The following is a 13,831-nucleotide window of genomic DNA, read 5'->3' as shown; positions in this document are numbered from 1 at the left end:
TGAATTTCCAAACAAGAATGTCTTACAAAAAAGTAAGACTCCCGCATCAACATTCTGCACTGTTACACACGGGCTCCATTGCCTCAAGGTAACTTTCACATACAAATAGACTGAGGGCTCTCTCCTCTGAAAATCTCAACAAGAATTATGGGAACGTGCCCTTGTTTGCTGGTGGGGTTTTTATGGGAGGACAATTTTAGTTTGTTAAATTCCAGTTGCGCCATTAGGCAAATCTTTACGGTATATACCTCTAAATGAGTTTTTTACAAACTTTTTGAGACAAAAGGCAGACACCCTCCACAAAAATATTTAAAAAGATTGGTCTTACACTAATGCATGATTGTACATCTGCCAGTATCAGTAATATAGTTGCTCAAAGTGGAGGGTGTCTACCTTTCGCCTCTTTCGTCAAAAAAAACCAACACATGTTGATCAAGATTAGGTTGAGATACTTGAGATGCCATTGTTTGAATAAATAGAAATAAAAAAACAAGGTGTGACAAAAGTTTGATGTTGATGATTATCTTATTGATCTGTCAGACCAAAGAAAGAGATACCTGAAAACCTGTTTTCTTAAAATGTTGACACTGATAGTATTTTCTTTAGGCCCAAGTTTCTTACAAAAATACAGAATAACACAATAAACAGTCCAGATTACTGTGACAGCAGATGGGTATAAACGCTGTAGCCATTGTGACAACAACGCCGCCATCTTGTGGGTACAGAGTGCCTTGTTGCTAAGATCACTGCGTTGACGTTTGACTGAAGAGGTGCGTCACACGCTGCAACTTCCGCATAATTGGCGGGCGTAATGTCTAATACATGACATGCAGAATGGCAGTACTCACAAGACGGCCTCTATAGCTTACTTTTTCATGCATGTCTTCAGTTAAGGATACTCAAATTATGTAACAAAAACGCATATTTAGATTGGTGTTTTGTTTCCTAGCATTTGATACACACTATGTTACGTTAAAATATATTGTGTCTAAAATGTGATGTTTCCTATTATATGTGACGTGTCATGTCAAAAGGAGACACATTTGGGCAGGTCATCAATTTTGAGGTTTTTATATATCTTAAATATAGAGATATTTTGCTCCACAATGCCGTTTTCTCCAATGAAATCGGGCATTTCTAAGCGAAGACATTGAGTTTGTAAGTTATAGTATTATAAAATTGGAAATTGAGATATCGGCCTTACAATATTTTATTGACAATGTTGAGAGTAGGAATTACCTTGAAAAATGTCTAAAAAAATGCAAGATGCCAGTTATATTCCGGTCTGAAACTAACAGACAATATTTTTAACATTAATAACATCACAAATTCAAGAACAAACCCAAATTGTGAAAAAATCACCCCGGCAGATTTTTGGCTATTTCTCCATTTACGATCCTGCCCAAAAGTGTCTCCTTTTGACATGACACGTCACATATATAGACAGGCATTCTCAATTAGATTATGGAAATGCTACTGTTAAAAAATGTAAAGTAAAACTTGATGCCAATGGTGCTTCAATACATGTGTCTTTTATTTCTTCATGATAGATCAATTTGGTAGTGCTGGTGCGTGTTGCCAAGGTGGTTGTCATGGCAGCCAAACTCCATGATACAGGAGACGGAGCCACTGATACTGTGAATAGAGTCAAGTAAGTTTCTTGATGTCTATGTGAGCAGGTCTCTCAACAGTTGAAACTTATCCTGATCTGGTATTCTGGCATTGGGCTATGCCAGTTGAAATCTATATACCCCTTATAGAAAACATGATGTTAATCTTCTACACAGGAGGTGTAGATGAAGTCACTCATTCAGGTAACCCATTTGAAATTAACACTTCCTGTGTAGGAGATTAAGGTCATGTCTTCCATGGGGGGGGTGGATTTCAACTGGAATAGCCCATTGAATTAGTGCAGGAGAACTCTATCTTGGGTATGTTTGGGTATTGCAATGATGGGGGTATAGCACATCTCAGGAATGTGTTTCAATGTGTGTTTGTGATCATAAATGTTATGCATAGTGTCAATAATACATGGTAAGTGCTATATAGGCATACCTTCCATAATTTAAGACTCCAATAATCATTCCATTTTAGGCCTTTACCAAAGTGTTCCAGAGGTAAAAGATCCCCTTGATTTACAATCAAATGCAGCAGTTTCCCATACTTTTGTACACCCATGACAAATAATTCCATCAAAAACATTTTGTATGTTAATTTAACCATTCTCCATGATTTATCTCTTCTTTCGTCTTTCAATTGTATCTCCGTCAGAGCTGGCCTTCGTAGCTCAGCACTACTTCTGCCCATATTGGGTGTGACATGGGTGGTAGGCTTTGTACAACACCTTGCTATAGCACTGGCCTACATATTTGTTATCTTAAACTCCCTTCAGGTGAGTGGTACAATCTAACTTTATTATATAGCCAGATTGTGTGATGGAACATTCCATATTAGAGTAAAGGGATGCACACCTACAAATGTACATCCGGCAAGGGCATGCAAGCACAATTATATATTTAATTCTTAAGTTAAGCACATTTTGAATTTTACATTTTGCTTTGATTCAACATTTTTTTATTTATTTAAAATGTTGTGTCAAAACAAAATAGAATTTTGTAGAAAATAGAAATGTAACTTTACCTTTAAAATAGAATTTTTTATCTAGAATTTTATTCACTCACTTTACAGAAATCACATTTTACTTTAAACTTTCAAACTCTTTTGACAGGAAGAAAACCTGCAAAACACTTAAAATGCTGCAACTTTCTTTCATTCATACAAAAATGTGATCTGGCATCAAGACCTTTCCCTAAATGAAGGCTTTTTACCAATACATTTTCTGGCAATTTTACAAAGTAGACCTGGTAAAGTTGCTATATGAAGATGCAGAAACTGATATATCCATTTTTCTTAATATGAGACAATAATAAGAAATTATGTGCTTCTTTTGATCATAATCAAAAAATTAGCTTGGAATGGAGTGAAAGTCACGTATTTAAGTGGTATTGGTTTAAAGCTTGCATTAAATATTGGTGCCCGTAACTCTTAAAGTTTGAATTGCCAATTTACAGTATTGGGTGTAAATGAGATGTCAGCATTTCAGAATATATGCTATTTTTCTGTCAACATCATGAGAATTAAGACAAATCAATTAACCATTTTATGCAGTGAAAAACTTATCAACCTTTAATGACCTAAACTAATTGGCAATATACTATATGCTGCATATTTTCCTCCTTAAAGCAGCAACAACCCCAGGCTATTTCTTTCAATCTGTAAACTTGCTTGCTTAACGCAGATAAAAATGCCTATTAATGTTGTTTTGTTTCTACAACAAATTTTACTCTTCTATCATATCTTGTCTTCATGTTTTGTGAATTACAAACTACAGTTTTTCCTATTCAATCTCCTGCTTTAATACACACCAACTGTACTTAATGGATGATTTGTAACCACAAAAGTGCAACTGTTAAATGAGAATGATTCTGGTAAAAAAAACAGGCAACACGGTCTTATACAATCACTATCCAAAGGTCTGGGGTTCGAATCCCTACACAGGCAGGTATGCCTGCCCAGAGTTTTTTCTCTGGCTTGTACATGTTATGTTTCCATTCTAATTTAATGTTAAAATGTGCTAGTGTATGATGCAGGTTTCTTTCCCCTGTAAGCTCCTGTACCACTGGGAGCTTTGTCCAAAAAATTGAATCCTAAAATGTGTTGTGGTCTATAACTGATTTGTTTTGCATTTCAGGGTTTCTTTATGGCATTATTTCATTGTTTCATGAGTACAGAGGTAAGTCTTGAGTTATTTCATCCTCATCTCTAATCATCATTTTGCACTGCATATTCATCATATTTGCATGATTTATTCATAACATTCTAATCTCATTTCATTATGTGAGTGCTAAAAAAGTCATTTGCCTTAAACTGCTCAAATTTCTGCTTTAGGTATCATGAAATATGACAGTAGTTTTTGTTTTTTAATGTGTTACCCACTAACTAAACCTGTCAACTGACTACATCCAAGATCCTCTGACAGTTGCAGTATTCTTATGCAAGTTAAGGGGGTACTACACCCCTGCCTAATTTTGTGCCTATTTTTGCATTTTCCTCAAAAATTATAGCGCATTGGGGACAAGTAAGATATGTATATTATAGGGGCAAGGACTACAACTACTGCACTGGAAATTTTATTTCAGCACAGACAACAGTTGTGGAGTTGCAGTCAAAAATGAGGGAAAACCAATATTTGATCAATAAATCAATAACTACTTGCTTTGAGTTGCTGAATTTTCACTACAGTAGTTGTAGTCCTTGCCCCTATAATTTACATATCTTACTTGTCACCAATGTGCTATAATTTTTGAGAAAAATGCAAAAATAGGCACAAAATTGACCAGGGGTGTAGTACCCCCTTAATAACAAAAAAGCAAGATGAAAAAAAATAGAGCAGTCAATGCTAATATGACTTTGTTGCACTTACAATAATCACATCTTGTGCATGACCATGCCATAACCACTGTAAAGTAAGAATCGTAAAATTGTCAAATAAGTCAAAACAGGTGTTTTTTACAATACCTCTCTCTGGTTGTTCTTATGATGTTGCATATGGGTTACCAGTTACAAACTTTTTGTTACTTAATATTTACAGTATGAATAGCATCGCTTGCCTGCGTATACATATAGAAAGCTTAATGATGATGAAAAATCAATGTTGATGATCATATAGACATGCCACTTTGTTAATTAGATCCACGTGCACATTTTGTTGGCGATTTCCTGGCCCTAAATATCGTACATAGGCCTATACGTGTAAATACAGTATATACCTAGGCTAGGCATTTTGCTTAAGCTTTAAGGCGCATGTAAGGCCTATAGTCATGTGTAAAATAAAACCTAGTCTTTGTGTACACGTTGTCTATGGGTCTCTACAGCATCCTGTATGGCCTCACTCTATCCTAACTCAAGCCAGAACCCTAATTTGATCTATAACTCTATTTTAAACCCATATCTAATCCTCGGACCTAGCCGTATCTCTATCCCTATCCACGAGCCTAGCCCTATAAAACCCTATTCCTAATGCTAACCTGACCCTAATCAACAATTCTAACACTAATCAGCAAGCCTAAATCGGAACATTAACCCTAAGTCAATCTTAATCTGATCTGATCTTGCTAGGACAGGCTACAGATACGAATCTCCAGATATAGTCCTAGATTGAAGCAAAAACAGCGAAACAGTCATCATACAGGGTGTCCGAAAATCATTGATATTTTACTCGTCATGCTGTTTTCCAGAAATTTTCTTGATAAAACATGTATTGCAAATGTCAATGTTTACATTAATGGCATTTTACCCGAGATTGGAGCACCTTTGTGCTTATATAGGTTAAATACCACTAATAGGCCTGGGCGATACATTGAAATACGACGAGTAACTATTTGTTTTCATGGCATTCGAAAAGACTGCATTAAAATCGCTGAAATTGATCAAGTTATATAGCCAAAAAGTACTTTTTAGAGTTTGATGCTTCAAAATTGTACATTTTCTCTCATTATATGACATTTTTGTTGTAATAGTACCAAAATTCATACGCACGGCTTCGGTTTTTAGTAAATATTCGCCCTATCATATTGTAACTTTCAGCTTCGAGGGCGCACTGTCATTTTAAGGTGTTTACAGTTCAGTGCGTTAAAACAAGAAAAGTCTCAGGTCAACCTATGTTGAATGTTTGATCATTTGGCATCTAAATCATATAGTTTCACCTGATATTAGTGGCATTGAACTGTGAGAGTTCTGAATATGAGAAAATTCCACCCGGCATTTTTCCATTGAAACCCGTGTAACACATAATTAGTTGTATTTAACCTATAGCTACCTCATGATGCTTCAAAGATTTGATAGTTTCAATATTGGAACAGTATAGTTTGTAACAAAAATGTACACATCAGTGAAATATTGATTAGAAATCAGCAAGAGCTAACTAAAAGTGTTGCTTTATTCTATGTTTGGTTGTGTACAGGTTCGTGGTGCCATTCAACAACGTATCAAGAAAGCCAGAGATAGTTCACTTGGTGGCAACTCAACCAATTCAACACAGGATTCTGTAAGTAAATTCAATACATTAGAGGTGACACAGACTAGTTTGAAACTTCCTGCTGCATATTTATTACCCATATTTTCTCATTTTGTAATGTATAGTTTGTGTGAAATTTAGCTATAAAGTAATAAAAAACACTGAGCAACCATGGCCTCCTCAGCCACCCTCTTGAGCTTTGGCTATGCTAATTATTATTGTATAATTATTTTTATGTGTTTAATGTAGATTACAACAAAGTATTACTCAGGTAGCAGCCTGGTGAAGGCATGATCTTACTTTAATGCTTATACAAATTCTGTTCCCTTTTTAAAAAATCTTTCAGGAAAAACAACGTACGAGTAGTGCTATAAAAGGACGACAAAACAAAGTGGTACCAGAGTGTGCAATACAAGATGTGGATTAGAAAAACAAATAATAAGTCAGATAAATCTTGCACAAAATGCACTCAAATGAGATGAAAGTTATCAAAATTGAAGTGGTTTGTTTCTTTGCTTTTGCCAATTTACACAAAAGAAAGTTAATATTAAGTGATGTTAAATTGCAATTTATGATTTTACTTTGTCAGAATGTATGAGAATGAAATACAAATGTTTTTCTTCTCCAATTCTGTGAATATTGTTAACTTCAGCTTCTGGATTTGATCAAGATCTGTTACATAATAATCATCTGTAAAGCAACCATCTCCACAATAATTCTTACATGGGAACAAACCATCCAATTTGCTTTCACTTATTTGTATATTTGCACAATATATTAAGAATAGAAGAAAGAAAAGAGATATATTTATTACAAAAATTATATTATTCAGTTGTGTGTGGATTAGAAATGCTAGTGACATTGCATTGGCAGAGGAAAAAATGAACTCATTAATTTGATTTTTAAAATCACATCAATGTATAGAACTTAATACAAAAAAATTATAATGCAGACTAAACAATGACTCAAACATGGTTATAATAGTAATTAATGGCTAAATTTCAACACAATTCATTTTCCAATATGTTGATACCATATCAGACATTCCAATTAGTATCTGTATATTTATGAGTGGTGATCTGAAAGGTGCAAGTTATAGTCAATATAATTTCTTCAAGATAGGGTATAATGTATATGGGGGCAAAAATGGTTTGGCTCATGGTAAAGGAATTGCAATATATGCCTTTGCAATGTTATTAGCATACTAAGCAATAAAAGTAGATTTTATTATTACATTTTAAATTTTTCAAATGTAAATTGACTGTGAAGGAAATGCACTTTGAAAGACAAATGTGTAAGAAAAGCAATAATAATGTAAGTTAGATTGTTTTGTAATTATAATGTTTGATTGTCAAGTAGATATTAGATGTCATTATATTGGTTGCATATTTGCCATAATGATTCTTCGATAGGTTTGGATTGCTTCACATAGTGTGATTCTACAATGTACAACATAGAATTGCTGTAATGTTCCTAATACTAATCCCTGTCCTAATAGTATCCCTAGTTAGAGGTCCATTTCAATTTGTTATGAAACAAAAAACTTGCTTGAATGCTGACAATGCCATGTCAAATCCAACAAAATTTTTATATAATGACCTCAAAAATGTCCAATGTCTCTCCAAAAGTATGGTGCCTTGAGTGTTTATTAGAAACATTACAGTATATATCAAATGAAAATACTATAATAGCCATATTTAATAATATTGCTACCATTAGATCTTGCTTTGGTCATATTTTCCCTCATCTTCCTTCAAATACACTGCAGAGATATCATTTCATGGCAAATATGCAAACAAATTGATGCCAATTTATATGAAAGAGGGCTTGTTGAGCAAGTCTCTTATAACCCATTCCATGTGTGCCTTAATACTTAAAGTAGAACAAAATTGAGTGAAATGTGGCCAGTTGGCTTCACATTTCACTTCAACATTTTGTTGTAAATAAATATAGCAATAAGATGAACCAAGCAATATGTAAATATTCATTTTTTAGATTTAGAGTAAGAAGTCATTGTTCTACTTTATTTTCATAATGCTCTTTTTTTCTGTCTTTTTTATTATATGAAATAGAACCAAAAAAATCCCAACTTGATATAAATCAGCTTGAGGTCAACTCAGCGTGCCTTACATTTTTACCATTTTTTTAAAAATGAAAACATGTACATGAATGACATATTAATTTTGTAACATTCAATAAGCTATTTAACATTTTTTGAAAGTGAAGAAACAATGATTTTCATACAGAATATAGAAGGAGATTAATTTGCATGTTAAATGTTCACAAATATTCACACACAAAAAAGATAGACCCACAGCACAAGTATTTTTGAAAAGGAAAATAATTTGCATGTTAAATGTTCACAAATATTTATACACACAAAAAGAGATCAACAGCATTGGAAAAAGTATGTTTGAAAAATTGCATGTTTATTTAAAGCACAAGTAAAATCACTTTCTATCACATCAACAAGCACAAAAGTAAGCAAACACAGACAAACCAAACTGCATGCAAACACCCACCCACCACCTCACAATACACACTAACATTCAGAATACCTGCCACCAGTAAATTATATCATGCACTGCCAAGTCCACTGTCAAGTTACTCACTCGCATCCATGCACATTACTTCAACCAATCAATCATCCATAAAGCACACCAACCACCCATTATCACACACCCAATACTAACCCCAAACCCATCCATGCACACCAATCAATCATCCATCAAAGCACACAAATCAACCAATTACCACAAGCCTAATACTAACCCCAAACCCATCCATGCACACCAATCAATCATTCATCAAAGCACACCAACCCCCATTACCACACACCTAATACTAAACCCAAACCCATCCATGCACACCAAGCAATCATCCATCATAGCACACCAACCACCCATTACCACACACCTAACACTAAACCCAAACCCATCCATGCACACCAAGCAATCATCCATCAAAGCACACCAACCACCCATTACCACACACCTAACACTAAACCCAAACCCATCCATGCACACCAAGCAATCATCCATCAAAGCACACCAACCACCCATTACCACTCACCTAACACTAAACCCAAACCCATCCATGCACAACAATTATCAATCAAAGCACACCAACCACCCATTACCACACACCTAATACTAACCCCAAACCCACCCCTGCACACCAAGCAATCATCCATCAAAGCACACCAACCACCCATTACCACTCACCTAACACTAAACCCAAACCCATCCATGCACAACAATTATCAATCAAAGCACACCAACCATCCATTACCACACACCTAATACTAACCCCAAACCCATCCATGCACACCAAGCAATCATCCATCAAAGCACACCAACCACCCATTACCACACACCTAATACTAACCCCAAACCCATTCATGCACACCAATCAATCATCAATCAAAGCACACCAACCACCCATTACCACACACCTAATACTAACCCCAAACCCATCCATGCACACCAACCACCCATTACCACACACCTAATACTAACCCCAAACCCATCCATGCACACCAAGCAATCATCCATCAAAGCACACCAACCAACCATTACCACACACCTAACACTAAACCCAAACCCATTCATGCACAACAATTATCAATCAAAGCACACCAACCTCCCATTATCACACACCCAATACTAACCCCAAACCCATCCATGCACACCAATCACTCAATCATCAATCAAAGCACACCATTCACCCATTACCACACACCTAATACTAACCCCAAACCCATCCATGCACACCATTGAATCATCCATCAAAGCACACCAACCACCCATTACCACACACCCAATACTAACCCCAAACCCATCCAAGCACACCCAGCACTAACCCCAAAACCCATCCACGCACACCACATCAACCAATCAATCATTCATCAAAGCACACAAACCATCCATTACCGCACACCCAGACCCAATACTAACTCCAAAACCCATCCATGCACTCTACTCCTCAACCAATTATCCATCAAATTACACCAATCACACACCTGATACTAATCCCAACCCCCATCCATGCACACCACTTCATCAACCAATCAATGATCCCTTACGTAACACTAACCATTTACACAACACCCAATGCCAGTACTTACATAATATTGTGTCCTCGCTGACACCATAGGTCAGAGTGTTTCTTTTAAGGGCCTATGTTTATAGACAGCTCAGGTAACTGTTTTTGCATGATCAAAACTGTTAAAACAATGTCATAATGGAGTTGCATTGATACATACTATTGAGTTCAGGATGAGACTTTGATCCACAAGCTCACCTGTTACAGATCCTTTGCACAGTCAGTCAGTCAGTACATGCATACCACACAAGATAACACCTGCTAGCATCTCTCCCATCATCTATTGTCATGGTATAATGGACCAAATGAACTTCATACATCTTGGTAAATCACTTAATTCAATAAAATGTAATTTTGGCACATAAGAGGCAAAATATTTTGCAATTTTGCACAAAATGTACTATAAGATTATTGAGTAAATTTTGCACCGTTTTGCACTAAAAGATTTTGTCATTTGATTGAATGAAACTGAAAAATAAAAACCATCCATCGTTGTAATGTCATATTTTGGAAGACTCACCATTCACATCCATATTTCCGTACACCTCCCAAATCACTTCCCAAGCACTTATTCATCACAAACACAGGATTTTTTGTGGAAAGTTTGAATTGTTGTATGTGTTGCAGAACATTCTATGAATTTGTTTTTTGGGGAAATGTTCGGTTTTGTGAATTCAAATGATAAAATATCTCCAAGTAAGTCACCCACCTATAGAGTGTTAGTCATAATGTAATTGTAGTATTGAGGATCATTTTGGTATGGGTGGGTGCTAAATTAACCATTGTAAGGAATTAAGTTAAATTAGTAATGGTAAAATCAATTAGTGTATTGCAAATACAATCAATTGATAATTATGTGTGATTTATGAATTAAATATAATGATTATAAGTTGGTCTTGTAAATTAATATATTAGCAATAAACACAAATTGTAAAGCAATGCTCCAGAAGAAAAACACTTACTGTATTCTATTTAACATATTGAAAGTGGTTAGAAACTGAACAGATAGTCTGCTCTCCTGTTCTGAGACAAAACCAAAATGATCCTCTCAAAACACAGCTACACTCTATGAATGTCCATTAAAAGGTACTCATATAAATCCATTAAATCCAAAGATTTGAAGTTGTTTTTGCTTCTAAGTTCAATTTAATGAAAGAAATAAATTGCTATAAAATAATTGTTGGCTTGTTCCAACCATGCAAATATATTTTTGTGAACCCAAAGTAAGCTTGTGGGTTCATAGTAAGATGTTGTTTTCTTGCAAAGTTCAGCTTTGGAATTAAAAAGAACCCAATCTTGGAAGTAAATGGTAAAATATAAAGGATTAAACTTATCAAGTTTTCTCTTATTTCATCAATGTTTTACTAATTTTGACTAAATTAGTATTGTATTGTTTTATTCATTGGCTAATAAAAGCACTCTTTGGCACCATAACTTTTGTTATTTATGTAGTATGTCAATGTAAACACCTCAAAAGAAATAAGTCCCCCTCTGAACATGTCGTCATAACATTGTAAGCTTTCACTTTGAAATAATTATATGACTGTTTACTAAGTGCTGTGTGAAAATGAGAGATTTCCATGACTTCAGGGCTGAAGGAGCCTTAAATTGAAGACGAAAACTGCCCTTTTCAAAAGTCACAAAGTAGGCCTATGCTTGTCACAAAAGTTGATTCATGGCTTGTTACTAATGGAAAACCCCATGTGTTTGAGTGCAGTTTAAAATCCTCACCAAGTGAACATTTACTGTACATTAGTGTGTACCATATCGATTCTTGATCATTCAGCCATGCAAATCCCCTTGGTGCAGAGTTCAGCACAGTGAGTTGTACGATGGCCAGTTCCATTACTTGTCCCAATACGCCTTGCAGTTAACAAGCATAGGCCTACTTTGTGACTTTTGGATAGGGCAGTTTTTGTCTTCAATTTAGGCTCATTCAGCCCTGAAGTCATGGAAATCTCATTTTCACACAGCACTTAGTAAACAATCATATAATTATTTCAAAGTTAGTTTTGTTGGTACAAAACGAAACCTTACAATGTTATGACGACATTTTCAGATGGGGACTTATTTCTTTTGAGGTGTTTATAAGGACTCGTATATTGAAAGACTGAATATTAGTATATGCAGGTACATAACCAGGAGGAGCATAATCCCTTAACCAAAGTTTAGAACGGCTGCCCCACATATCCCCTCGGCTCTACCCGAAAATAACCTTATATAATATAGGTGGGAAAAAACAAACTTTTCTACCAGAGTTCCCTCAGGATAGGTTGAGAGCCAGAAAGCCTTAACTCACAATCACCTGCTCCCACAAAATTAGCATAAAGTTGCCAGGGCACTATAGAATACACAGTCCATTAATAATGACAAAATTCAATAGAAAACAAAAGACATTATGAAGGAAATGTTGATTTTTGAAGACCAAAGCAAGGAGCTAACTTTATGTTAATTTTGTGAGAACTTGTCATAGTTTTCTGGTTTTGAACCCTTGATATAAAGGAACTCTACCCTGAGGGGACTCAATATGAGGTTCTCATTTATATGAGGTCCTTACGACCTCCTATGTTTGTTTGCCACTCCCAAATACCCCTTTTTTATTTCCACTGCCCCCCAAGGCCCATATTTTGTCCCTCAAAGACCCCCTTTTTAAAACAATTCCTCACCAAAGATCTCTTTCTTGTTGAGCATTTAAAATAAATAAATAAATTTTGGATTTATAAAGCGCCTTTCTCCAGATCTTAGAGGACTCACAGGCATTGAGTTTTGCAATGTGACAGGTGTGCTGTAAATCGCACGCCTGGATAACCCGAGGTGTGCTTTTAGGTGTGCTGCAAATCGCACACCTAAATAAACCAAGGTGTGCTTTTTTCAAAACTGGTGTATGACTATGATTTCATTTTCAGCTAAAACTTAGCAATTGTGACAACATACATGTACTTTTTTAAATGGCCATGGTAAAAGCTCTGGGGTAATGAATGGTGTATACTGCATAGATGTCCCTGGACTTTGGACTTATTGCTAGTGTCATTTGTAATTTTTTTTTTTTAATTAGTTTTTTTTTTTGGATTTAGAATGTCCTAGAATGTCCCTGGAACTTTAGAATGTCCCTGGAATTTTTTTTAATTAAAAAAAAAAATTACAAAAGATTTAAAAATTATAAATTCTTGTTTAAAATAGGCAAATTTGTCAATTATGTTCACATAATAATCTATGAATGATTTTAAAATGCATTTGTTTTGTATGCTTCTTTACTTCATAAATAGGTTGTAATGTGAACATCAATTATAAATTTGCCTATTTTGAACATGAATTTATAATTTTTTTAAAAGTTTTTAAAGTTTTTAAAAAAAAAATTAAAAATATTTCCAGGGACATTTTTAAGTTCCAGGACATTCTAAATAAAAATGAAAAAACTTTAAAAAAATAAATTTTTTTTTTTTTTTTTTTTTTTTTTTTAGGTGTGCGAAAAATCGCACCCTCGGCGTATTTTCAGGCGTGCAGTGCGCGTGCGAATCGCACTCGCACGCCTTAAAACTCAATCCCTGGACTCAAAGCGCTGTAATTTCGCTGCAATAGTGAATCATCACAATCAGATCGCATCAACTAGGTTGCTGCCGAACTGTGCACACCTATCCGCATTTAGATTGT

General features: G+C 35.1%; 1 protein-coding gene and 1 long non-coding RNA gene across 4 annotated transcripts in view; one reads left to right on the top strand and one right to left on the bottom strand.

Moving 5' to 3' along the window:
- The window catches only part of LOC140149242 (uncharacterized), a 75,949-nt gene extending 69,323 nt beyond the window's left edge, over positions 1-6,626 (top strand). Inside the window, exons 25-29 of one of the 2 annotated variants that reach the window (XM_072171473.1) lie at positions 1,551-1,651; positions 2,272-2,392; positions 3,752-3,793; positions 6,023-6,106; positions 6,423-6,626. In XM_072171473.1, the coding sequence (XP_072027574.1) occupies positions 1,551-1,651; positions 2,272-2,392; positions 3,752-3,793; positions 6,023-6,106; positions 6,423-6,503 (429 nt within the window). In that variant the 3' untranslated portion in view covers positions 6,504-6,626. The remainder of the gene's footprint in view (positions 1-1,550; positions 1,652-2,271; positions 2,393-3,751; positions 3,794-6,022; positions 6,107-6,422) is intronic. The other variant, XM_072171475.1, reaches the window with a different exon arrangement.
- Positions 6,627-9,343: 2,717 nt separating this feature from the next.
- On the bottom strand, positions 9,344-10,019 carry LOC140149243 (uncharacterized). 2 transcript variants are annotated; one of them, XR_011858569.1, is made up of 3 exons: positions 9,879-10,019; positions 9,584-9,718; positions 9,344-9,530 (listed from the first exon to the last, which is right to left on the bottom strand). It is a non-coding gene; the product is annotated as an uncharacterized lncRNA (long non-coding RNA). The 2 variants fall into 2 exon arrangements; XR_011858570.1 differs by lacking the exon at positions 9,879-10,019 and adding an exon at positions 9,736-9,783 and having other exon boundaries at positions 9,584-9,661.
- Positions 10,020-13,831: the final 3,812 nt, after the last annotated feature.

The sequence above is a fragment of the Amphiura filiformis genome, chromosome 3, assembly GCF_039555335.1.
Source record: "Amphiura filiformis chromosome 3, Afil_fr2py, whole genome shotgun sequence".
NCBI classification, from domain to species: domain Eukaryota; kingdom Metazoa; phylum Echinodermata; class Ophiuroidea; order Amphilepidida; family Amphiuridae; genus Amphiura; species Amphiura filiformis.
Note: the sequence above shows the minus strand (reverse complement) of the source record. Positions and strands in the feature narration are given on the sequence as shown.